This window comes from Mobula birostris, chromosome 19 (genome assembly GCF_030028105.1).
Source record: "Mobula birostris isolate sMobBir1 chromosome 19, sMobBir1.hap1, whole genome shotgun sequence".
Taxonomy (NCBI): Eukaryota; Metazoa; Chordata; class Chondrichthyes; order Myliobatiformes; family Myliobatidae; genus Mobula; species Mobula birostris.
This window is the reverse complement of record NC_092388.1, coordinates 59485860-59512770: the sequence shown is the minus strand read 5'-3', so window position 1 is coordinate 59512770 and position 26911 is coordinate 59485860. Positions and strand designations below refer to the sequence as shown.

General features: G+C 40.7%; 1 protein-coding gene across 2 annotated transcripts in view; it reads left to right on the top strand.

Moving 5' to 3' along the window:
- cdyl (chromodomain protein, Y-like) overlaps window positions 1-23588 on the top strand; it is a 215168-nt gene extending 191580 nt beyond the window's left edge. For both annotated transcript variants that reach the window (XM_072283677.1, XM_072283678.1), the window contains 4 exons: window positions 1798-1970; window positions 4784-4994; window positions 17504-17647; window positions 18621-23588. In XM_072283677.1, the coding sequence (XP_072139778.1) occupies window positions 1798-1970; window positions 4784-4994; window positions 17504-17647; window positions 18621-18779 (687 nt within the window). In that variant the 3' untranslated portion in view covers window positions 18780-23588. The remainder of the gene's footprint in view (window positions 1-1797; window positions 1971-4783; window positions 4995-17503; window positions 17648-18620) is intronic.
- Window positions 23589-26911: the final 3323 nt, after the last annotated feature.

Here is a 26911-nt window from a genome sequence, read left to right as displayed (position 1 = left end):
TAAAGAGTGCTTAAAGCAATAATCAAATGAAATATTGGAGTACACAGATCAAATTGAAATGTGCCTATTGGGGTTCCTGATTCAGATGTGAATCAATGTTTTGAGTTGAAGAAAGCTATTACTAACTAGAAGAGCAGAAAGTGGAATAATTACTGCTTATCCTTTTACTGTTCTGACTGGGGAAAAAATGAATGTTACCCAAGTGAGAGATTTGTTAATTTGAATTTCTAGATATGTGTATCTCTGGCAGGTCAGCGTATTTATTGTTGGTCCCTGGTTACTTTTACTGAGTGGTTTGCCAGGCTGACACAGATATGTTTTTAGGGGACAAATGTCATACAAGATAATGATGAAAGCTGTTAACAGGTTTAAGATATTCAAACCAGCAAGATGGAATTTTAGTTCTTTCCTTGGACTAATGGTGGATTGTTATCCAAGTAATGCAACCATTATGCTACAATAACTCCTGACAGGTAGCATAGTTCTGGTTGGTGGCAGGTGGTGAATCTTGTTTTGCTTCTGGCATCAGTTTACTGATTCATTAACTGTATGGGTAACATTGTGTTTTAAGTTCCTGTATCAAAGGTCTATTCTAATACTACCATTAAAGATGGGATGTTTTAATTTAAGAAACTAAATAAATCTGGAATAAAATGACAGTATCAGTAATAGTAATGATTAAAATACATAATTGTTGCAAAACACCCAGCTATACTTGAATGTAAGGGTTGGAAACAGAAGGAGGTCATCTACCCCTCAAGTCTGCTCTTGTCAGGATCATGGCTAATATAATCCTTCCCTTGGTACCCTTACTATCCAACAATTTATTCTATTTTAAATTAACTCAGTGTCTGAGCATCCACAGCCCTGTGTGGTAGAGAATTCCAAAGATTTGTCACCTCTGAGTGTAGAAACATTCAGCTCCTCTGAGTTCGGAATAGCCTTGCCTTTTATTTTGGGACTGTGATCCCTGATTCACAACCAACCTGTCACAGTTCAGGAGGATCATCTCTCATTCTTCTTACCTTGAGGCCAGAGTCTACTCAATCTCTTCTCGTATGGCAAAACCACAGAAACCAATATAGTAAATTTTTGATTCGCTGACTCTGACAAGTGTATCTTTCCTCTTTAAAGAAATCAAAACTGGACACAGTGCTCAAGAAGTGGTCTCACCAAAGCCCCATATGATTGTAATGAGATTATTTTACTCCTGTACTCAAATCCCATCATTGTAAAAAGCCAAAATACTTAATTGCTTGCTTCACCTTCATTTGGCCCTTCAGTGACATTGAATATTTTTAAAAGGTTCAAAGACTTCAGCTTTTCTGTTGTTTGCACCAAAGTTGACAACGTTGTCTTTTTTCACATTACAGTCATGTTCTTGCTGACTCAATTATTTCTATATCATCTGTCTGTATCCTCTTGAAGCCCCTTTACATTCTGCTCACTGCACAATTTCACTTGGTTTTGTGTCGTCAGATAACTTAGAACTCAGCCAAATTGTTGATGCAGATCGAATAGCATTTAGTCTGCTTACCCCTACAGGATTTCTGCCTTCCTTGCCTGGTTTGGTTAGTACGTAACTCCACACCCACAAATGTGGCTGACTCTTAACTGACATTTAAAATTGATTGATCAGCAACCTAATTTGTTGGTTAATTAGAGACAGACTAAAGATGAATAACAAGGAAAGTTCTGAAACCAAAGAATATATTGAAACAGATCTGGAATTGTTTTTTTTTTGTCTATGCAAAATTCAGTCTGAATCTGTAATCATTTTAATTGTTTTCTTTACAGGTTATGAAGGAAATGCAGAGTGCTCTGAATACTGCAGCAGCTGATGATAGTAAATTGGTTTTGCTAAGTGCCGTAGGAAGTGTCTTTTGTTGTGGTCTTGATTTTATTTATTTCATTCGACGACTAACAGATGATCGAAAAAGAGAAAGTATTAAAATGACAGAGTCTATCAGGTATGCATCTTCTAAAATTGAAACGTTGCTGGAAATAGTATGTTAGGTGGTACCAGTGGAGAAGGAAACAGCTATGGCTTCAGTTTCTTGGACCTTCCAGAGAATTGGGAAGATAAGTTTTTTTAAGCCAGTGTCAGGGAAAATGACAGTTCAGTGTTATGAAATGATAAGGATAATGGTGCAAAGCAAAATAGGGTGGTAATGAGATCAGGAAAAATCATAAAAGGTCTTTCTGTATTCCAACATGTTTGTGAGGTGTGGGGTAGAAATGGTTGGGAACAGGAATCTTGCTCAAAAATTAAATCTGAGACTTTCAGATGAGTCATTAAAAATGTGTAGTTCTGAAAGCAGTGTTTTTGGTCTGTTGTATTCATAACAACAAAAGTACATTTAGATTAATACTAATTGCCAGTTGTCCATAAGACCATAAGATATTAGAGCACAGCTAAGCCATTCGGCCCATCAAGTCTGCTCTGCCATTCCATCATGGCTGATTGATTTTCCACTCACCTCTATTCTCCTGCCTTCTTCCCATATCCTTTGACACCCTTACTAATCAAGAACCTGTCACCCTCTGCTTTAAATATACCCAATTACTTGGCCTCCACAGCCATTGGTAGCAATGAGTTCAACAGATTCACTATTCTCTAGCTAAAAAATGTGCTCATCTCTGTTCTAAAGGGATGTCCTTCTGTTCTTAGGCTGTGTCCTCTGGTCCTTGAATCCCCCACTAAAGGAAACATCCTCTCCACGTCCACTTTATCTAAGCCTTACAATATCTGATAGGTTTGAAGGCAATTTGCTCTCTCCCTCTCTCCCCACCCCTACCATCATACTTCTAAACTGAGTATAGGCCCAGAGCCATCAAATATCCTCATATGGTAACCCTTCCATTTCTGGAATCATCTTGTGAACTTCCTCTGGAACCTCTCCAATGTCAGCTCATCCTTTCTTAGATAAGGGGTCCAGAACTGCTCACAATACTACAATTGGGGTTTGACCAATGCTTTATAAAGCTCATCCTTACTTTTTTATTCTAGTCCTCTCAAAATGAATGCTAACATTGCACTTGTCCTTCCTTTTCACTATTTCAACCTGCAAATAACCTTTAGGGAATTCTGCACGTGGACTCCCAAGTCCCTTTGCACCTCTGATTTGGGGACTTGCACCCCTTTTTAGAAAATAATCTGCACTTCTATCAGAGTGCATGACCATACACTTCTCCACACTGTGTTTCATCTGCCATTTGTTTAGTCATTCTCCTAATCTGTCCAAGGCCTTCTGCAGACTCCCTGCCTCCTCCATGCTACCTGTCCCTCCATATACTTTTGTATCATTCACAAATATGTCCACAAAGCCATATTTCATTGTCCAGATTATTAACATATGACATGAAAAGTAGTGGACCCAACACCAACACCTGCGAAACGCCACTAGTCACCCGCAGCCTTTATTCCCACTCTTTGCCTTCTGAAATTCAACTAATCTGTCCATGATAGTACTTTTCCTGTAATATCACTGGCTCTTATCTTGGTTAGCAGCCTCTTATGCAGCACCTTGTCAAAGGCCTTATGAAAATCCGAGTAAACAATATCCTGTAACTCTCCTTTGTCTATGCTGCCTGTTATTTCCTCGAAGTTCCAACAGATATGTCAGGCAATATTTCCCCATTAAGGAAACCATGCTGACTTTGACCTATTTTATCCTGTGCCTCCAAGTACCCCAAAACCTTATCCTTAATAATGGGCTCTCAGCACCTTCCCAACCACTGAAGTCAGGCTAATTGGCCTATAATTTCTTGTCCTTTGCCTTCCTTCCTCCCTTTAAAAGTGGAGTGAAATTTTCCAGCCATGCAGAACCATTCCAGAGTCTAGTGATTCTCGAAAGATCACCACTAATGCCTCTGCTGTCTCTTCAGCTACCTCTTTCAGAACCCTGGGATGTAGTTCATCTCGTCCGGGTGTCTAATGTAACTTCAGATCTTTCAACTTCCCAACCACCTTTTCTTCAGTTGCAGCAACTACACTCACTTCTGCCCCCTGACACTCCTGAATTTCTGGGATGCGGTTGGTTTCTTCCACAGTGAAGACCAACACAAAATATTTATTCAGTTCACCCACAATTTCTTTGCCGATCTAGTGTGATTTTCTAATGGTCTGATATCCACCCATGCCCCTCTTTTGCTCATTATGTATCTGAAAAAAGTGTATCAATGAAACTGATCCACGAGAAAAACCATTAGCTTATTAATCACTGAGGAGATTCTATGGGCCAGGTAGCCTTTTTTTACCCCTATATATCATCAAAATTGATAGGAAACTAAAGTAATTAATAGTTTAGGAGATTCAAGAGATTGCAGGTGCTGGAACCTGAAGCAAAACACAAACTGCTGGAATAACTCAATGGAGCAAGCATTCTCGGTGGAACTAAAGAGATATTGATGTTTTTGATTGAGACCCTGCATCAGAACTCGTTCAATGTCTCAACCCAAAATGTTGACCACCCATTGCTTCAAATAATAGCTTTGTTTGAAATTATTTATATTTTGAAAGCAGATTGTGAGACTCACTAAATTATATAAAGATTAACTGTAAAATTGGTCTATTGTAATACGCAAGTTACCAACAATGGGTCACAGCTGTTTAGCTCTACATCTGAAATCTTTGTTAGTTATGTAGAGCCGAGAGATATTTTGAATAATATATAATGTTTTGTTAATCTTTACTTCTGTGCCACATATTTATGTTTAACATTGACTAACAAAGTGATGTTAAATGGAATTCAGTTTGATGCTTGTTTTTTTCCACTTTTAGGAGTTTTGTCAATACTTTCATTCAGTTTAAGAAACCAATCATAGTAGCTGTGAATGGTCCTGCAATTGGTCTTGGAGCTTCCATTTTACCCCTTTGTGATGTGGTATGGGCCAATGAGAAAGCATGGTTTCAGACTCCTTATACTACATTTGGACAGACTCCAGATGGGTGCTCATCTCTGACATTTCCCAAAATAATGGGTTTAGCATCAGTAAGTTTGCATGTATTTTCAAATCATCAAATGTATTTGTGTGTGTGTGTAAATTCTGAGAATTTCAGTTTGTAAAGTTCAAAGTCATTCTGTCCTTAAATGTATTTTCTGGAATGCTTTGTTTACGAAGGTTGATTGATAAGTTTGTGGCCTAAGGTAGAAGGAGTCAATTTTAGAAAACCTAGCACATTCATTTTTCAACATAGTCCCCTCCTACAGTTACACACTTAGTCCAGCGGTCATGGAGCATATGGATGTTGGACCTCCAGAAAGTGTCCACGGCAGGGGTGATTGATAAGTTCGTGGCCTAATGTAGAAGGAGATGAGTTATACAACTCGTTACATGCATATGCAGTTCAACTCTTTGAGTGATTATGCAGAAAGTTTGAAGTTAGTAACTCATCGTCTTCGCCTACCTTAGGCCACAAACTTATCAATCACCCCTGTTGTGGACACTTTCTAGAGGTCCGTATGCTCCACAACCGCTGGACTAAGTGTGTAAATGTAGGCGGAGACTATGTTGAAAAATAAATGTGCTAGGTATTCTAAAATTGACTCCTCCTACCTTAGGCCACGAATTTATCAATCACCCCTCGTATTCCTGGTGGCTTTTTTTCCCTAGTTTAACTGTTGCCTCTGGTTTTTACACACAACTCTTTAATACAACACGTTTTCTCGTCTTTAATTCATTATGAAAAAGACGCACTGTCACAGTTTGCTTATCGTTAACATCATTCAGTGAATAAATCACTTACAATTGTAACACTCTGGTTCAATGCTCAGGGCAATCACACAGCATCCAACGTAATCAATCCCAGATGAGCCCCCACAATTGTAACACTCTAGTTCTGTCAGCTGCGTAAATCAAAGGAAGACTGTCTCTGGCCCTGCCAAACGTATGAGATTCAGGTGCAAATCTCTGAAACCCCATTTGTGTGGATGCTGCGTGATTTGTTAATTTATTTCAAATCAGTACAACGAAACAACAGACGGTACACCATATGAATGAAGAATACACTGACCAACACTAAACTAGGCATGACAACCTGCCACAGAGCACTGAAATGTTACGTTTATCCAGTTATGTTATATGGTTCAGAATGTTGTATGATATCTAGTAACATGAGGAAACGAATTGAAGCAGCAGAGATGTGGTTTTTGAGGAGGATGCAAAGGATATCATGGACGAAACGAATATCTAACAAGGATGTTATGAACAGAGCAAACACAAAAAGAGAAATAATGTATGAGATCATGAAAAGGCAACGTGACTTCATTGGACATATGATTAGGAAAGAGGAGTTAGACTGCATGGTAATTATGGGAAAGATTGAAGGGAAGAAAGCAAAAGGAAGGCAAAGACAAATGATGATGGAGACAGCAGCCGGAGAACTGGAAATGAATACCAATGAATTGATCCACTTGACCTGAAACAGGAGTGTGTGGGCCATGGCAGTCAAAGCTCAAACTGGGCATGGCACCTGATGATGATGACACCATATACAATTAAATTATTTAGTTTTATAATTCTTAATTTGACTAAAGGGTTAGTAAAAAAAAAAAAAAAACAAAAAGAAAAGGGCCCATTTTAATGAAACAGGCTAATGTGCACAAGTTGGAGCTCACGGTTTCCCTTTTGCCGATCCTCCATCGATTTCTCCATGCTAGGTTGACTCCTGGCCCCACTCCAAGTCCACTCCTTTCTGGCATCTATGATCTCCCCTTTTTGGCTGCTTCTCTTTCCATTGCCCCCCCCCAAACAAAAGACCCAGATCACATCTGTGTCAGGCACACAGCATGAAATCACATTCCCTTCATTGGACAGCTTACTTTCCAAAGCACCCGTTATCACTAACCATAACCCAAACACTGCTTCTACAGAAAGACCATTACATTAGCAGTGAAACCTTTCCCAGGGTGTTATACTCTACCCACCCCCCCCACCAAAATTAGACATATCCTCATGACATTGAGATAATTTGCCAACCCTTCACACAAAGTCCAACCCAGGTGTAAAAGGCAGTGCCATAGCTCCCCAAGGCGACGGGTGCCAGACTCTGTTCCCCTGGTGCTACATAAGCCAGCCTATCCTGTGGTCTCCTGATTCCCCTTATCCCCTTGCCCCCTCATCTATTTCTTCAGGTTCCAATACTCCTTAGGATAATTCTGGTCTACGTAGCGAGGCCTCCCCCGGTCTATCACTCGTGCCCTCCTGCAACTTGAACCCCTCTGTCCCTAGGCTGGGCCCCACTTCATCCCTTTCAGGGTCCTGCTGAAACCCAGTCTGTCCACAGATAGCCCCCCCCCCCCCCCCCCGGAGCTAGGTGTAAGCTCCAGATCAGGCTCTGGGTCAACCTACACCCAGAAGGTGGTTCCGATGGATAATCTTGACAGACCCATTCCCATCCTCTGGTTTCATCTAGAAAACTGGTATGTTTGGCATCTGACTCTGCACCACTTAGGGCGTAGCCGCCCAGCAGTCAGCCAACTTATGCTTCTCAAGTAGCCCCAAATTCTTTGAGGACTCGGTCTCCCGGCATGAGTTTGGAGAACCTAACCTTTTGATCATACCTCCTCTTATTTCCTTGTTTCTGCTTTGCAGCCGCGACCTCAGCTAATTCATAAGCCTTTTTCAGCTCCCTTCTCATATTAGACACATACTTCAAATAAGTCTTCAGTGGTAGGTCTTCCTCACTAGTCCCAAAACAAAGGTCGAGGGCAACCTCGCCTTGCACCCAAACATCAGATATGACTTCATTTTGTGTACAGTTGTGGCAGTGGACCAGATGTCCAATATGTTGACTCCACTTGTTCTTCTTGCTGATTTCCAAGGTTCCGAGCATGTTTAGCAAGGTCCAATTCAACCTCCTGGGCTGGGAATCATCCTGTGGGTGATAAGATGTCGTCCTCCACTTCTCAACTCATGTATGAACCTACTCTTGAACTCCCATCCCTGATCACTATGTATCCACCTGGGAAGGCCATAATAAATGAAATCCTTCTCCCATAACACTTTGGCCACCGTGGACGCCCTCTGATCCTTGGTAGTGAAAGCCTGTGCATATCTGCTGTAGTGATCTGTGATGACCAAGACATTCGCCATGTTGCTGCCATCTGCCTCTATTGACAGGAAATCCATACACATCAGGTCAAGGGGCCCCGCACTCTGCAAGTGGGACAATGGAGCTGCCCTCATAGGCAGCATCTTCCTTTGAATGCATCGAATGCATGACGTGCAGTATTCTTTGACCTCCAGCTTCATTCACGGCCAGTAGAACTGATCTCTGAACAATCCATAGGTCCCAAATGTCCAGAATCATCATGAAGTGACTTCAGCACAATCCTCCGAAACTTCTCAGGGAGAACCAGCTGGGAGCACTGAGGCCAGTCCGGAGGCAATGTGACCCGGTATAGGATCTGGTTCTTCAACTCCAATCTGGGCCATTCTCTCAGTAATGGAGGCACCACAGCATGTTTTGTCTTCTCCGCTTGAGCCATGTCTCCCTTTTCGACCTCTGACCAAATGGTACAGATACCTGGGTCATCTCGCTGAGCAACTGCCACTTCCCTCGGACTCAATCCCAGTAACTGGTTTGTCTTTAGAGTAATCAGGTTACAGTAAGCTTATGGAACAGCGCCATCAGAAACTCTCAATTGATCTACCACTCGATCCCGCCCTTGCCTTCACTGTGATGGCAAACTGTCACAGGGCTTTCTCTCCCAGGGCAGGAACACTCTCCCACTCTTTGTCCCAGTCCAGCCCTTCCTGCACACATGGGGACAAGCCTCAGCATCAATGTTCCTACTTCCTGACTGGTACTTCAGGCTGAAATCATAGGCAGACAATGCTGCCAACAACCGATGACCTGTGGCATCCAATTTCGCCAGAGTCAGGATATAAGTTAGGGGATTGTTGTCTGTCCTGACCTCAAACTTGGCACCACACAGAGGTAGTCACTCAACTTATCCACCACAGCCCATTTCAATGCCAGAAACTCCAACTTGTGCATGGGATAGTTTTTCTTAGAGGGTGATAGACTCCAGCTGACAAATGCAACAGGTCTCAACAGGACGCCCCCATAAGCCCTCCCTGCTGGCATCTGTATGCAGTACATATGGCAATCGGGGGTCTGAAAAAGCCAGCACAGGTGCCTGTGTCAGCAGCTCCTTCAGCAACTGAAAGGCCTCTTCACATTTCACATCCCACCTCGCTCCAAACAGCTCTGAAGGGGTAAAACACTCTTCACCCTCCTCTCCTTTTGTCCCCCTCACTTCCGCGTAGCCCTTCACGAATCTTTGGTAGTGTTCACAGAACCCAAGGAACGAGCGCAAAGTGCTCACAGTCTGGGGGCCTTGGACATGTGGTCACTGCCTCTATCTTGGAGGGATCTGTGGCTAATCAACATAGCTGACAGACATCTTGCAGAACTGGCGCTTGTCCAGGGAAAGTTTCAACCCTTCAGGTTTCAGGTTGCCCAGCACCTTCAGTAGCCTCACTTCATGTTCTTCCAAGGTGGGCCTAAACACCGTGAGGTCATCCAGATACACCAATACCTCAAGCAGTTCATATCCCCCACCATTTTCTCCATGACGCGCTGGAAGATCGCAGGGGCTCCTAATATACCTTGGGGCATCGTCTCGAACTGAAAGAATCCCAGTGGACATATAAATGCAGTCTTCTCTTTGTCAGCCTCACTCATGGGGATCTGATAATACCCAATCCTTAAGTCCAGCACACTGAACCACTTCGCACCACTCAGAGAGGCCAGCGCGTCTTCAATCCTTGGGACTGTAGACTGGTTGGGGATGGTACGCTTGTTCAGAGTCCTATTGAAAACACACACATCTGTACCTTCCCATTCTTCTTCCTGGCCACGACTACTGGGGACACATAGGGGCTTCTGGACTCAGTGATGATCCCTGCTTCCTTCAATTTGCACAAATGCTGTTGATCGTCTTCCACCTCCGCAGGGGCCAGTCACTGTGACCTTTCTCTAAACAGGTGTCTTTGGGCACCCGGTTAGTGTGATAAGTGCTCTTGGAGTAACCCACTTCAAACTCGTCAGTGGAAAAGACACCTTCCAGTTTCAACATCTCTGTCAACTTCCTCTTCCAACCCGCAGGTACTGGGGAGTCCCCAAAGTTGAATGACTCAGTGATCAACTTTCCCCTTTTCACAGCTAGTTTCTCCCCAGCTTGTCTCACAGGGACGTTAGACATTACCATCACTGGGAAAAGATGCACCAGAGGCATCCTCTGCTTGAAGGTGACCTTCCTGTCTGTAGTGTTCATGACAATCACTGCCATCCTGTTCAACCAAGGTCTTCTGCAGTTCAGGCCTCACCAGTACCCCAGCAGGAAATCCCAACTCCTCTTTGTGGTCTTCTGGAGCACCCACCAAGAGGGCTTCACCCTCGGGCATTCCGAGAAATTTGGGATTTCCCATTATTCCTGCTACTTCCCCGGGGTGTAACACGATTGGCTTGGACCGAGTGAACCACAGTCCCTTGTCTAAACTCATTATCCGTCCCAATGCAGCCATGCACTTCCTCAAAAGCAGCTCGAAACACCGGGTGCATGGACAATGTTCCCAGAAAGTTCTCTCCAGCTTTCTCCTTGCAGGCTCCCATGAGCTTCCTCACAAAAGGAGTGTAGGTCCCCACAAGAATTGAAATGCCGCCTTTCTCAACGGGGTCCGGACAAACCAGTGCTGATGTATCAAGGACCTGAGCCACTCCCACGTCAGCCTCTGAAAACTCCAGTTTCAACAACAAATAACCATCATACGGATAATCACCCGCACTAAGACCTTAGATCTCTAGCACACTGAGTGACGTCAATAGTAAATGCGTTAGATAACAGTTGTAAAATGAATGGTACAGCAAAGTGGCCTGCAGCCCTGTGTCAAGTATGGTTCTGGCATAAATACCCTCTATCCATAGTGATACATTGGAGCTTGGCCCCACTAAATCTTCAGGAATAGGGGTTTTTGCTTTTGAGTGTTCCTTGATATGTTGCTGGGAACGTGTTCCCCCGAGATGCCATGCCATTCCCTCACTGGGTCTCCGAGGGGTTTCCCGTAGTTCACTCTCCCGCCTGAAGTGTCCCTCTTCACCACAGTTATAACAGACAATACCAGCCGCTCCCCTTCTGGCGGGACCCCGGCCACTAGCAGCCCTCTGCATAGTCCATTCCCTTAGAGTGTCCGTCTCCTTATCAGTTCCATCATACAGGGGTGTCCACACCTGCTGATAACAACCGGGACATCTCAATTCTCAACTCTGCCATGATGCTTCTTTACCACTCCCCAGGTTGGGCTATTTGTGGTCACTTCAACACAGGGGGCTGCTACCGAGGACTGTACCCTGCTGATAGAGCCCTCCTATGCCTTCGAAGCGTTCTTCTCCTCCCGTACTTCTCTGATCAGCTCAACAAACGAGGGAGGGGGGGCGCATCTCACAAGACAGTTGGAGACCCCAAGTGATCAGGCCCTGGCACTGGGTACCTTTCGCTATTTAGTCCATTCTTAACTGATCCAGCTCAGCTGCTTGAATGGCCTCTCGGCACTGGAAGCAATTTAGCTGCCTCTCTAGCCGAAAGATGTAGGCAGAAAGCTTCTCCCTCTTCTCCTGATGCATGTTCTGAAAGCTCATCATGAGCTCTATTGGACTAACTGTTGTGCCAAATGCCTTTTCCAGTGCCTGCATGTACGTCACAGCAGTGGCAAGCGGGTGCTGTGACTTCACAGCTCTCACAATGTCAGCAACCCACCCTCTCAAACTCTCAACCAATCGCTGTCTCTTTACATCATCAGACCACTGCCACTCATCTAACAACTGAGAGGTCTCATACTCCTCTTGCCCCTCGGGGGTGGGCTTTACTCCAGAGAACATTTGCAGCTTCTGACCCTCTGCCTGTGCACTGGGCCATTTATTCACTACAGCGGTAAGGACTGACACTAACTCAGACTTCTCACTCTTCACTGGGGGACGGGGATTCATTAGACATTCCAAATCAGACCATTCCTTCCCCTCGCTCCACAGAAATGAAAGAACCCTGTCTTTGAAGTTTCTGCCCCCAGAGACTGGAGACTCAACTTGCGATTTGGCCTACTCCCCTATAAACTGCTTTTCGCACAAAGTATGATCAGTCCACGGCCCCCCTCTCCTGGGATCCTAATAGTACCAGGCAGTTCCACTGCCATTACGCCAACACTAGTCTGAACTGAAACAAAGTCTTTGCTCACCAGTTGATTGAACCTCTGCCCCACAATTGTAACTTTTCCTACGGCTTTTAAACAGTACTTAAAAGTCAAATTAACAATTTATCAGGAGTACGAATATCTACTCCCCTGAACATGCATGCATCCGTTACCAGAAACCTCATGGATTCACACCACCACTCAACCCCAGCAGCATCCATACCCACGTATCGTAATCACTTTACTGGAAATTGTTTAACACAGACTTAAACACACAACCCACTGGTTCAATGCTCAGAGTAATCACACAGCATCCAACGAAATCGATCCCAGATGAGCCCCCACAATTGTAACACTTTGGTTCAATGCTCAGAGTAATCACACAGGATCCAACAAAATCGATCCCGGAAGAGCCCCCACAATTGTAACACTCTGGTTCTGTCGGCTGAGTAAGTGTAGGGAAGGCAATCTCTGGCCCTGCCAAACATGTGAGATTGAGGTGCAAAACCTCCTGTTTGTGTGGATGCTGCGTGACTTGTTACCCTGTTACAAATCAGTACCATGAAATAACAGACAGTACACCATATCAATTAGACAATTTAGCTTTATAACTCTTAATTTGACTAAAGGGTTAGTAAAGAAATAACAAAAAGAAAAGGGCCCATTTCAATGAAACAGCCTAATGTGCACAAGTTGGAGCTCATGGTTTCCCTTTCACTGATCCTCCAACAATTTCTCAACTCCCAACTCCACTCCAAGTCCACTCCTTTCTGGCATCTACGATCTCTCCTTTCTAGCCATTTCTTTTCCATCTCTCCGAACAAAAGACCCAGATCACCTCAGTGTCAGGCACGCTCCCTTCATTGGACAGCTCACATTCCAAAGCACCTGTTATCACTAACCATAACCCAAACACTGCTTCTACTGAAAGACCATTACATCAGTAGTGAAACCTTTCCCAGGGTGTTACACAATCAAAACAGAATGCAGCAGTATACAAAACAACTTTAACAATTCCTAGAGACATGAAGACTATTTATTCACTCATTCAATGGTATGGACATTGCTGGAAAAGTTAGCATTTTACATCTGCTATACCTATCCTGATTGCAGAGAACCGGATTTTTGAATTGCTGCAGTCCTGCTTCTGCAACTACTCTCACAAAGTTGTTGCTAGGCCTGTATCCTGGAACTGTCTTCCTGACTGTAGAAACTGTAAGGTCATAGCTTGGCTTTCTATTTCCCAGAATGATAATGATCAACTTGGAAGCAAGTTGTAGATAATGGAGTTTTCATGCACCTGTACATCTCAGTTACAGAAATTGCAGTTTTAAGCTATGTACTTGGAATGGCAGTGCGTTGTGTTTATGGTGCATTTGTGATGGAGAGAATAAATGTTTAAGATAGTAGGGTATGATTCTGAGAACTTATTGTCGGGCTATAGCTTGACTAGTCTGTACAACAGTTTTGACATCAGTCCCATGATGTTTGTGAAACTGAGTTACATAATTAAATTTTGTTGAGTACAGGGTTTATGCTAGCTGGTTCTTGCCATTTAGCATAATCTATTTTGCTTAACTGAGTGACTTGCTAACCTAATTTCAAAGGTAGTGAAGAATAAACTACATTGTCCTAGGTGTGACTAGGTCTAATGGGCATCGGTGAACCCAGTAGGTTTTTCTTACTGTAATCTGATAATTTAATGGCCTTCGTTACTTAGACTACCCTTCCAAATTCTAGATTATTTAATAATCTGAATTTAAATTAATTAAGTGTTGAGATGGAATTTGAAGTGTTGTCTTTGGATTGTCAATCCAAATCAGTTCAGTGGGTGACTGGCAACTTAATTTCTGTATCACCATTCCTTGGTCCAAATAAGGGGAGAGTGGGAGAGGTGCAATTGGGACAGTAGATTTTGAGGATGAAGCATTTTATTGTTTATGAAATGATAATGACAGCGATATTAAAAAGGAAAAAAGAATCATTGTATAATGTTTTATTGCCCTTGGATATCTGTTTTGCTTCTCAATCTTTCATCAGCTTGCTGTAGTTTTCCTCTTTCTAATTTGACTACATAATCACAATATCAAAAATAGATGCTGTGCAACATACGACAGTAACTACAATGTGGCGCAGTGAATGGCATTCTCTCTTTTGAATTAGAAGTTGTTATTTCATAGGTTATCTTGTTTATTAATGTTTATTGCAACTTCTGTAATAAGATTGTGATGTTTTATGGATTGTCATGTTTTGTTACTATTTATTATGATAAAATGTTATTTATTTTTGGTTGCTCAACAGAGGCTGTTTTAAACTTGGCCCAAGGTGTTAGGCCAATTTCTGTCCTTTGTTTTTGCCATTACCTTAGGTAGTAAGGGAGAACAGTTCTTTCTTTAGGTTTCTATTTATCATTTGCACTAAACTGAAGCTGAATAATGAATCAGAGGGAATTTATTGTGAGTAGAATATGTCTGAGTAATTGAATTGTTTCATAGCTGGCACTTTATAACTATTCACGTCCTTCATTAAGCACTCCAAGGGCACTAGGGCCGATACAGCTTGGCACCGGTGTCATCGCAGAGCAATGTGTGGTTAAGTGTCTTGCTCAAGGACACAACATGCTGCCTCAGCTGAGGTTCAAACTAGCGATCTTCAGATCACTAGACCAATGCCTTAACCATTTGGCTGTATGCCAACACAGTGGTTAAGGCATTCATCTAGTGATTTGAAGGTAGTTAGTTCGAGCCTTGGCTGAGGCAGCGTGTGTGTCCTTGAGCAAGGCACTTAACCACACATTGCTCTGCGACGACACCGGTGCCAAGCTGCATGGGTCCTAATGCCCTTCCCTTGGACAACATTGATGACGTGGAGAGGGGAGACTTGCAGCATGGGCAACTGCTGGTCTTCCATACAACCTTGCCCAGGCCTGCACCCTGAAAAAAAAACATTCCAAGGCACAAATCCATGGTCTCATGAGACTAACGGATGCCTATGTAAGAGGTTCTTGAAGCTTAATAAATTTGCCAATCAGAAATTCCCTTTTCCACATACAGAGCTTTCCTAGCTGACTGTTTTTTTCCACCAGCTGCTCTTTATTGGTTTCTTATCATGGAATCTTCTTCAAGCAGCTCACCTTATTCCTCAGTTTTCCAATAAAATCTTCTCCCTCAGTTGCAGAGGCTTTCATGGTCTCCGGCCATGATTTCTTGCTGAAGCAGTTTCATTTCCTCAGAAAGATTTTTTATCCTTTGATTTCAACTTCCCTTTCAATTATCCTTCCTTCTGCAACTGGATACCTGTCTTCCTCATCAGCAGACCTCAATCAATGAGGATTGGCAACAACGTCTCCTCCTCACTGACCATAAACACAGGCACATCTCAAGGCTGCTTGCTTAGCATCCTGCTCTATGCATATGGCTGTGTGACTAAGCACAGTTTCAATGCCATCTTCAAACTTGCAGGTGACACTACTGGTGTTGGACAAATCACAGGTGGCAATGAGTCAGATTACTGGAGCAAGATAGGATAGCTGGATGAATGATGCCACAAAAACAATGTCTTGCTCAATGTCAGCAAAAATAAAGAGCTGATTGTTGCCCAGGTAAGGGAAGGGTATACATGTGTCGGTCTACATTGGGGGAATTGGTGGAGGAGAGTGTCAGCAACTTTAAATTCCTGGGCAGTAAACATTGGATAGCCTGTCCTAGGCCCAGTATATACAGCAGGTATAATTGTAGGAAAGTGCTTCAGCATCTTAATTTTCTTAAGAAGTTTGGATATCAAAAGTTCTAACAAACTTTACAGGTGTACTAGAACATAAGAAGCTGCAGAGCGTAATGGCTAGTATATTTCTCTATTCCATTGATCTTATCCACAGGAGGTACTGCCTCAAGAAGGCAACATCTATCATCAAAGATCCCCACCATCTGGGCCATGCCACCTTTCCACAGCTGCTCACAGGCAAGATGTACAGAAGCCTGAAGTCCCACAACACCAGGTTCAAGAGCTTGCCTTCAGCCTTTGGGTTCTTGAACCAAACTGCAAAACCCTGATCACTACAGTTTCACAACACTATAAATAGTTTTGCTATCTTGCACTAAAATTGACTTTTTTGTTCTAATTCTGTTTCCATGTAAAAAGATGTATAATTTATGTTTGCATCATGATTTTCTTGTCGATGCTGCTTATATAATGCTGTGTGCCTTGTGATGCTGCTGCAGGTGATTTTTCTATTGCACCTGTGTAGACTTGTGCACAGGTCAGCCTACAATCTCCCTGCAAATGCCATTGTCTAGCCAAGTGAGTCCAGCTTTGCTTAACTCCACCTTTAGAGCATAACGAGTAGGAGCAAGGTTAAGTCTGCCCTGTCATTCCATAAGATCATGCCTGATCCACTGCTTCATCTATATACCTGCCAGATGTCAACCCTGGAGGCCTAAGTGCACAAAAATCTGTTATTTTGTCTCAAACATGTTCACATTTTCCAGAAGTCGATATTCTAGAGATTCATAAACCTTTGGATGTTCTTTTCATCTTAGTTATAAGTAATTTATCATTTCTATTGAAATTACCACTAGTCATGGAATCTCCAAAGTAAATAAATAAAATGTGGTTCCCTTCACAAAGCATGAGTTGCCTCATGGATTTCAACATCAGAGGCTCCATAAAAGTAAGTTACTGTTGTTGGCTTTTCATTGAGGTGAAATTTAGAAATTTCCTTTGCATGCTTGAACCTTCTAGTGTTTCAGTAACTTATTTTTTTTCCAGAATTCAGAATTGAGATTATTTTGGAATGAAGATTGAAATTACTTATAAAAACATAGAGTGATATGCAAAAATTCACTGCTTACGTATATGATAACCACAACTTTTTAAAGCAGAAATGAACTGATATGTGTCACTTATTACAGACAAGATGTACTTTATGCAGAAGCTACACTCATAGTATTTAACAGTGCAAAGCTATTTTGGGAGGAATGGCTGTGCGCCTTTCACCCAAACTCCTGTAGCTGTAGGTTGACAGAGACCTCCAGAAGTTTAAATAGATCTAATTCTAAATTTCATAATTTATTTCCCAAAATAATTATTGATGATCCCAATTGCAAAAAAAATTCTCATTGTTTCGTATGGTCATTCTATGATTGCATTATTGGTAAATTATGTAAGTCATAAAACTGTCTTTTCTAAAATGAAGTTCTGTCTCAATTGAAAACATGAGACAGTCAAAGCCTTGTACATGAATAGATCATTCACACGTTAGGATTTTTTTTCCCATTTATGCTCTAAGATTTTGTGTTTTTTTTTACAGGCGAATGAAATGCTATTCAGTGGACGAAAGTTGACTGCACAGGAAGCATGTGCTAAAGGATTGGTATCACAGGTTTTCTGGCCCGGAACATTCAGTCAGGAAGTTATGGTCCGCATTAAGGAACTAGTCACATGTAATTCCCTTGTAAGTCAGGAACTGTAACTTTCTAGAATCCTCACTATCAACATTCCTTATTGTCAATAAAATGTAAAATTGTTACTTTTTTAAAATCCCTTTTAAGAAGGGTTATGGTAAAGTGTAATTAAATCATTTGTGTTTTATGAAGTAGAATTTTGGAATGTGGAAAAAGAACTAAAATGCCAATTAAAATAATGTAGGTATTTATCATTAGAATCTTAAATTTTGTATACATTTAATATAGTTCCAACACACATGAACTCATGTTTTATGAAGTAGAACCTATTTTAAAAAAATAAACAATAATGGGGCAAATTTTTTAACTCTTAATTGCCAATTATTTGTATGTCCTTTTACCAAAACAAACTAGTTCTTTACTTTATTAGCCAACATTTATGTGTCCATTATTGTCTTCTCCACTTCATTGGATAGGGGACTAAGGTGTTACTTAAAGCTTCTTTATTGAATTCTATCTTGCAAATAGATAGATAGATAGACATACTTTACTGATCCCAAGGGAAATTGGGTTTTGTTACAGTTGCACCAACCAAGAATAGAGTAAAAATGTAGCAATATAAAACCATAAATAATTAAATAATAATATATAAATTATGCCAGATGGAAATAAGTCCAGGACCAGCCTATTGGCTCAGGGTGCCTAAAGTTTGATAGCCACAGGCAGGAATGACTTATGCTCAGTGTTGCATCTAAATAAACAGAATTTAATTATTTTATTTGTTATGCCATCCATAACTATGATGCTTTTTCCCCTATATTCTGTCTTTGGGGAATGGTCACCCAAGTTCCCATTTTGGCACAAGCTCTAACCTTGCCTTGAAAGTGTCATGCTGATCAGACGTTTGAGTTGACTGTCTAGAGTTGCAAAGTACGCTGCAACTTGCTGAACCACGGACTCCTGTAGCCTATCTGCAGTAAAGTGGTTTTATAATCCTAACAAGAATCTGTTTACTTTACTCAGGTACTTGAAGAATCCAAAGCTCTTGTTCGAAATGCCATGAAGGGTGATTTGGAACAGACCAATGAAAATGAATCTGATGTTCTAAGGAAAATTTGGAGCTCTTCTCAGGGGATGGACTCTATGCTGAAGTACCTACAGAAGAAAATTGATGAGTTCTGAAAATGCTTTTGTCATTGGAAAATTCTTTCCTGCTGGGTTGCCTGTTGGCTTCAGAATGCCCTCGCAAGGCACAAGAGAAACCATCAAAAGACACATTCTTGAGTGGCATCTGCTCAGAAGCAAGCATCGATGGTGGAAGCTGAAGATGTTCATTAGTCAAAATCTCAACAGGAGAGAAAGCTGTGAGAGGTTAATGATTGGTGTGCACTACCAAACTTTGCAATTGTCTTTGCTTATCCAGTAGCTTTTGTCCTTTACAGTTACTGCACTCTATTGCGCTTTCCAGATCCAAATGCATTGTATGGTGTGTTTGTGACAGGAAAGTTTGAAAAACACTCAGCTTCAAAAATGGGAGGAAAGAAAACGGGTACTAACTGGCCCCCTTCTCACTGCCAGAGAGTAATGAGGCTGGTTTAAATTAAAATATACATACTCTCAAAAATCCTAAAAAAGAAAGGTCATACGTATATTGCTTTGGGGAAGAGGATTACAATTACCTCAACAACAAAAAAGAAGAAAAAAAGAGAAGTGATTTCTGACAGTGGATCCAATCTCTAACATAAATCCTTAAGACTATACATATCCCTTCAAAGAGTCTGTGTGTACATGTTAAATGTGCTCAGGAGATGTGTATTAAACGTTTGACCCAGTTCCAGAATTTATTAGTATATTATCCAATAAGCATGAAGAAACCACTGGCTCCTTAAGAAAAGCTCGCCTTGCAGTATTAGTGATTCTTTGTGAATCTTATATAAGGAAACAACATAAGTTAAAGATTAGTTTTAGTGTTTTATAAAGTGTGGGTTTTTCCATTTTTTTTAATCAAATACCATATACTTCTGTTTCTGGGTGAATATAAATTATAGAAAGAGCTTGTGTTTCTTTGCCAGTTACAATGTATTACACCAAAAATGCTTTATGAATTCATAACTATGGTTTTAGTACCACTTTAGAAACATTTTCTTAATTTAATAAGATTTTTTAAGAAATTCCTTTTGGCACACTATTCAAAAAAAATTCAAAAAAATCCTAAAAGTAGGTAATTCTTGTATCTTTTTGTTTAAATGTTACACTATGACATGTTCTTAATGGTGCCCCAGATAAGTAGTATTGTGCATTCCTTTTAGGAGTGGTAATTAATTCCTGTTTGCAGATATCTCACTGGATATGGTTATCTGCACTTGCAATCTTCTCTGAATGTATTAATGGAAATTAAATCTTATTTTTGTACAGTTTATTTGTTTGTACTTAGAAATGATCACCTCCCTTCCTAGTGGAGAGCTGTACATTGTGTAAATCTGCCTTTACTTTGGATTGGTACAGTATTTTTGCATCTGTGGGACCTACTTTTTGTTCAGTAGTTTAAACTATATTATAAACTGTACAATCTGTAAAGTTTTATAGGTTATTAATTAAAATGAGCTGTGAAAAGATCTGGATAAAATAAACTAATATTTCATATTCAAAGCACACCAAATTGTAAAGCTTATTGAACCAGTTCTGGCCCTATATTCACAGCGTACATGTGCATTATAGTTGTGAGAACTGGCCTAGAAACAGTCATGAGTAAAGCCAGTAAATTGACAGAGAGCAGGAACAGAAAGGTTCATGTTTTACATATTCTGTAACAGCCGAGCTTTAAGGAAAATAATCTACACACTAATTTCAGCAAATATGTGCCAGTCAGGACACATGGACACAGTGAGGGGGATATTAGCTTTTTATCTTAATTATGCAACACCTTACTGAGATATAATGTCTTGATTTTATTAATGATTTCAATTTAAAATTGTTTGGTGAACAAAATGCATAGAAATAAATAATCCATAAGAATTAATTAAATTCTGAAATTTAAGCCTTTTGAATTTTGATTATAGTGGTTAACGTCACTGAGTGAGTGCTGTGCAGGAGCAATGGCATTTTTGTATGTCAGCTTATTATATTTCAGATGAGATGCTGTGAACTAAGTTGCATCTTAACATTACGAATCAAAGTCTGATATTTGACCAAATTATTTGTATAGATATGCTAAATGGACTCAAATTTCAAATGTATTTTGGTACTGGGGTTTTATTTTTTTATTTCTGTATGACAACTTATGACAAGCAAGCTATTCTCAATGAAAACAGAATTGCAATCTAGGCACTGTAACTTAAAGCTGGAGAAGTATTAATTAACTGAATACTCATCCTATTACCCAAACCCATACGAATTACGGCATCTAAAACCAACTGATACTTAAAAGTAGTGTTGTTTTTCAAATGAGGTGCTGCCTTAGGAATAAGATGTTACTGTCAACAAGCCAGCATGCTGTTCAAGTGAATGGCAAGATCCAGGTTATTTACTACCATCACCAAAACTGAATAACTGCTTAGTTATTTCTTGTTGGTGTGACTTTGAAACACAAATTGGCAATCAGATACACTCACTTAGCAACTTAGCAATGACAGTTGATTCCAGTTAATTGGGCCACCGGGTAATCTAGGCAGCTGCTTATTTGGAACAATTCTGTAAAAACAAAACTAATTGAGAAAGTAACCGTGATTCCCTTAATTTATTTCGGGCATTGTGCTACTTAATTTGGACAGGAGACTGTTGCTGAACAGTTCCTAACTAGAGTTCGTTGTGTGCACTTGTGTGGCTGTTAGACGCTACATCGCACTTTGAGCAGTTTTTAAATAGCATCAGTTGCATGTGCTTGTGTTATGTTATCCATTTGATACTTTTGTTTATTATTTTTCCTTTGAAAATGTTCAGACACTTATCAAGATGCCATGACATCTACTGTATCTACAATAGATATCTGTGCTGATCTTGTTCAATTACAGTCAATCAAAAGAACATGGCAGCATACATTGGGTGTAGGACAGATAGCCAAAACAGTCCAACACCACTGGCACCAGCCTACCCACCATCAAGGATGCGTATACACATCCATTAGTCTTGCAAGACCATAGATCTGCACCTGGAAAGTCTTCACTCTCCAGGGCGCAGGCCTGGGCAAGGTTGTATGGAAGACCAGCAGTTGCCCAAGCTGCAAGTGTCCCCTCTCCACGACACCAATGTTGTCCAAGGGAAGGGCATTAGGATCCATACAGCTTGGCACCAGTGTCGTCGCAGAGCAATGTGTGATTAAGTGCCTCGCTCAAGAACACAACACATGTTGCCTCAGCTGGGGCTCGAACTCACGACCTTCAGGTCGCTAGTCCACTGCCTTAACCACTTGGCCACGTGCCCACACAAAGGTGCAGGAAAAGAGCCAGTAACATCATGGATTGTCCCATCCTCATTAGGGAGGAGGAGGCTATGTAGCATCCACACCAGGAGTATTGGGCTCAAAAGCAGATATTTGCCCGAGACAGTAAGGCTGATCAAGACCTCCAACCATAAATCCATCCCCCCACCAACACCAATGGTTTATCATTTCCTTTCAGTCACCTTATGTACAGACATTCCTGTGCCTAACATCTCTGGGCATGCAAACAATCTATGTATTATATTTATTGTTTTTTTTTAAATTATTGCATTCTTTATCTTACTGGGTTTTTTTCTTGTGCTGCATCAGATCCAGAGTAACAATTGTTTCATTCTCCTTTACATTTTTTGTGTACTGGAAAAGTCATTAAACAATCTTGAATGACTTTCTCTGTAAATAACTATTAGGAAAATGCAGTTTTATAGTACTGTAGTAATATTAGTAATGTTCAAGTTAGTTCTTCATTCGAATACATCATTTGTTGCTCAGTTAAATTGTAGCTTGATCTTTTTAACTATTTCCATGAAACTTTGATTAATTGGGGCAGCTGTTTAATTGGGCCAAAATATACTGGTTCAAATGTGTCCAAATTAACCAGAATCCACTGTAATAGTGAAGCATAATAAATAAAGACTTTGTTTAAATGCAGTTTGTTCTTTAGAGGAGGAATGAGACAAAAAGTACATGAAATGTGAGCAAATCATGATGCTCTGATGATTGAGAATGGTGAGAACAAGTTCATGAATAGGCGGTCTTTTCCTGCATGTCAGCTTACTATGACCCATGTGAAATGTGATAAATTAAATGAGACAATCAATACTGTGTAAAAATAATCATAGCCTAATTTTAAAGAATTTTAAAATTAAGTTTAGGCAAAATCAAACACATTAGTTTTTCATGGGACAGTGATTGGAATTGGATGTCTGGATTCAGGGAAGGAAAGGCAGATGCCCTAGTTGTTTAGAATAAAATTAGAACAAAAAATAGGTCAGCAATAATTGTAACCATTTCAAACCTGTTGTTGGTCTAGTTTCTAGACCCCAAGTCCCAAATTGTGCCTGTAGATGAACTGCAGCTAAGTCTAGCAATGACTGAACCTCAGAAGTACTCAATTAGTTGCCAAGCACTGGAGATCCTAATAAGGACATGCAAGGGTGTTATACTAATAAGAGTCTTTTTCATTTGTCATTATGCAAGCCAAGGTATTGTAACAATCCACCAATTCTTGATAATTTGTATAATTTCCCGGTATAGCCAATTTGTGGTAGATCATTTGTTTAACAATGCAGTGTGGTAAGATAAAGAAAGACTGTCTGCCATTCATTTCAATTTTGTCTATTAGTTTCATGCATCTGTTATTCTATAGGTTGATTACACTCCTGCTTCAAAGGATACCGTATTGTATGGAATGACTTTTTTGTCTAAAGCTGAGTAGATCAAAATAAGTATAAAGCCTTGGCTACAGGTTGTTTACATTAAATGTGGAATCTGAATGTTGCTTTTGGTTCTGCCAATATCAGGATACAACACTTAGAGTTGGTGCCAGCCTGTCCTCTGATAACTTAAATAAATCATAGTTTTCAAAATCTGTTCCACTTTTTCTTCATTATCACAGTTTAAACAAATCCCAAAAATAACCTGTTGGTCCAACTGTGCATTCCATTTATTAGAAATTGTTTAAGAAGTTCTTACAGCATATTCCCATTTCACACCAAGAGAACTGAACTTTTTCACCAGTAATCTGCCAGCAGGTTTTCTCTCAATTATTTATTTAGACTTCAACGGAAACTATTTTGTTTAAAAAAAGATTATTAGAAGCCATTTCATGTCATTTGGAATAAATCAAATTTATTGATACTAAGCCAGCAGTTGTTAAATGCACATCGAAAAGCATCCATGTAAAATACCATTAATCTTTTCAGAATTAGTTAAATTGGATAAATATGATACAATTGTATACACTTTGATGGAATTGTACAGATAAGGATTTGGGAATTGAGATCAGTGATATGGAAATATGATGCTAACACAAAATTGGATATTAAGCAAATTGAGGGAACTGAATGTACTGGAAACACAAATGAGAAAATCTGCAGATGCTGGAAACCCAAGTAACTCTCAAAATGCTGGAGGAACTCAGCAGACCAGGCAGCATCTATGGAAAAGAGCAAACAGTTGACATTTCAGGCCGAGACCCTTCATCAGGGTTCATTACACCCATGTGACCCAAACATCTTGGGAATGTGGGAGGAAACCCATGTAGTCACAGGGAGAACATCCAAACTCCTTACAGACAACAGCAGGAATTGAACCCAGGTCACAAGTGCCATAATGCATTGCACTAACATTATCCTACCATGCTGCCATTTTGCTTAGTATGTTTTGCATTTTAGAAATAATCATAAGCATAGGAAGCTTGATTTAAAGAAAGTGGAAAAGAGGTGCAGGTAAGGACTTCTGGCAGCAACATAGGGTAACATGGTGATTAACATCAATCAGCGATATGTAAGAGAAGTGGATCTCCCTTAGAAGAACTATGAGCTCGGAGAAGTCCTACCAAGTTTGACAGGTTTACTGCTTCCACAACATATTACTTTGTTTCTATATTGCCAAATTATCTGTCCATTCTCATTGGCTATTAATAATCTCAAAGTCTGCATTAGTCTTCATTAGACACATAGATCATTAAAGGACAAGCTGTTTTATTTATGTATGAAGTCGGGTAAAATACAGAAAGTAGTAACCAATTTCCCCCCCGGATCAATAAAGTATGACTATGACTAGCTACTAGGACTCAGTTCCCTATGGTAAGTTGGCACTTTCGATGTTGGCAGTGGGTTTGGAGTGGTGACAAGGAGGGAGGGTAGGTACGTCATCAGGGTCATCAGGTGGGCACCCTCCTTCTTTGACGTTTCGTTGATAAGCCCACGACGTCTCCAGAGGGCTCAACGGTGCTACCTGGCATCCCAGATACACCCCCCTCAGTTCCATACCCTCCTGTCTTCATCTTGCAGCCCAGTTGTTGTCTTTTCTTTTAATCCAAATCCAATTGCTGCTTTCTTCTGCTGTGTTTGACAAGGGCTTGATTGCTTGTTGGAAGGAGTGACCCCTCACCCCCATCTTCTTCAATAGACTGGTCGTAGATGTAGCAACGAATCCCTGCATCCCACTTCTACAGGGAAAATCTTGGTCTTACAGCCATTCTGAGCAGCTACAGTTGCCAGTTCAGAGTACTTGTTTTTTTTTTCCTCTCATAAGCTTCTTTGACACCATCTTCCCATGGTACTGTCAATTCCACAACATGCGCCAGCTTGGCTGAATAGGAAGTAATGCTCAAATTATGTGAACTGTTCATTGTTATCCAGTAGAGAACCAATCTTGTTTGTAAATCCCCCATATAGAAAAACATTAAATGTAATATTTCTTAAAGCCAGTTCGAAGTATTTTTCTCTTTCCACAGAAGTTGCCTTTATCTCTAGCTACTACAGAATTTTTGTTCATTACAATGTTGTTTCCAAGACAGTATCACAGATTCTATCAGAAATGAAAGGCATTGAAGCAAATTTGTTCAAAACCTGAATGAAGCTTTATTGTTACCAAAGTTACACAATTTCTTCTCAGCTTCATCTTACAGTAGTTGATGTGGCTGATAGGAAAATTAATAGAAACTGTTTTCATAATGAATGGTCAATATGGAATTCAAAATAGAACAACTTGATTGAATTCTAGAAAGAGATAATAGAGTGAACAGTGGTAATGCCACATAATAAATTATTAAATAAGGCCACAGCACATTGAATCTAAACAAGCAGTAAAATGGGTTTTGTAATTTCTTTAGTAAAAAGAGCAAAGTAAAGTTAAAGGACTCACCGTGTTCAGTGCAGGGACAAATGTTTTCAATTTATGTTATTGGCCTAGATTTCAAACATTCAATCTCAACTTGTGGATGGCTAAATTTGGGGCAGGCTTGGGAGGAAGAACTTGAAAAGTAAGTAGTCTGCATGATCAAGGGCTTCCTGGCATTCGTACGGCCAGTGATGTTGTGGGGATGGGACTGGACTCTCTGACAGTGGTGTCTGAAAAGAGGATGCTGTCCAAGTTGCATGTAATCTTGGACAATGTCTCCCATCCACTACATGATGTACTGGTTGGGCACAGGAGTACATTCAGCCAGAGACTCATTCCACCGAGATGCAGCACTGAGCGTCATAGGAAGTCATTTCTGCCTGTGGCCATCAAACTTTACAACTCCTCCCTTGGAGGGTCAGACACCCTGAGCCAAGAGGCTGGTCCTGGACTTATTTCCTGGCATAATTTACATATTACTATTTAACTTTATGGTTTTATTACTATTTATTTATGGTGCAACTGTAAGGAAAACCAATTTCCCTGGGATCAATAAAGTATGACTATGACTGTGAGTAAAAATGGATAAACCATGAATGCAGATTAATAAGGCTTTAAAAAAGGATGAACTATGGTTTAGTTGAAGAGCAATACAAATTTCCTGCATTTTAGAATTGATATCAAACTTGAAATAAATATAGGTCAGACTAGATACCGACTACTGTGGTTTCTCTTTTCAAAAAAAAAATGAAGATGAGGTGAAGGCCGAGGCCTCTGAGCTTCTTGTCAAGCCTGGCGGGAATTATGGTGTTGAATGCTGAACCGTATTCTCACATACCCGTCCCTGTCCTCCAAATGTGTAAGGACGGAGAGTGGGGTTGTGGCTGTCAGTCAGTTGTGTCGGTAACACACATAAAAGTTGCTGGTGAACACAGCAGGCCAGGCAGCATCGCTAGGCAGAGGTACAGTCGATGTTTCGGGCCGAGACCCTTCGTGTCGGTAGGCGAATTGTAGGGGTCCAGAGTGTGTG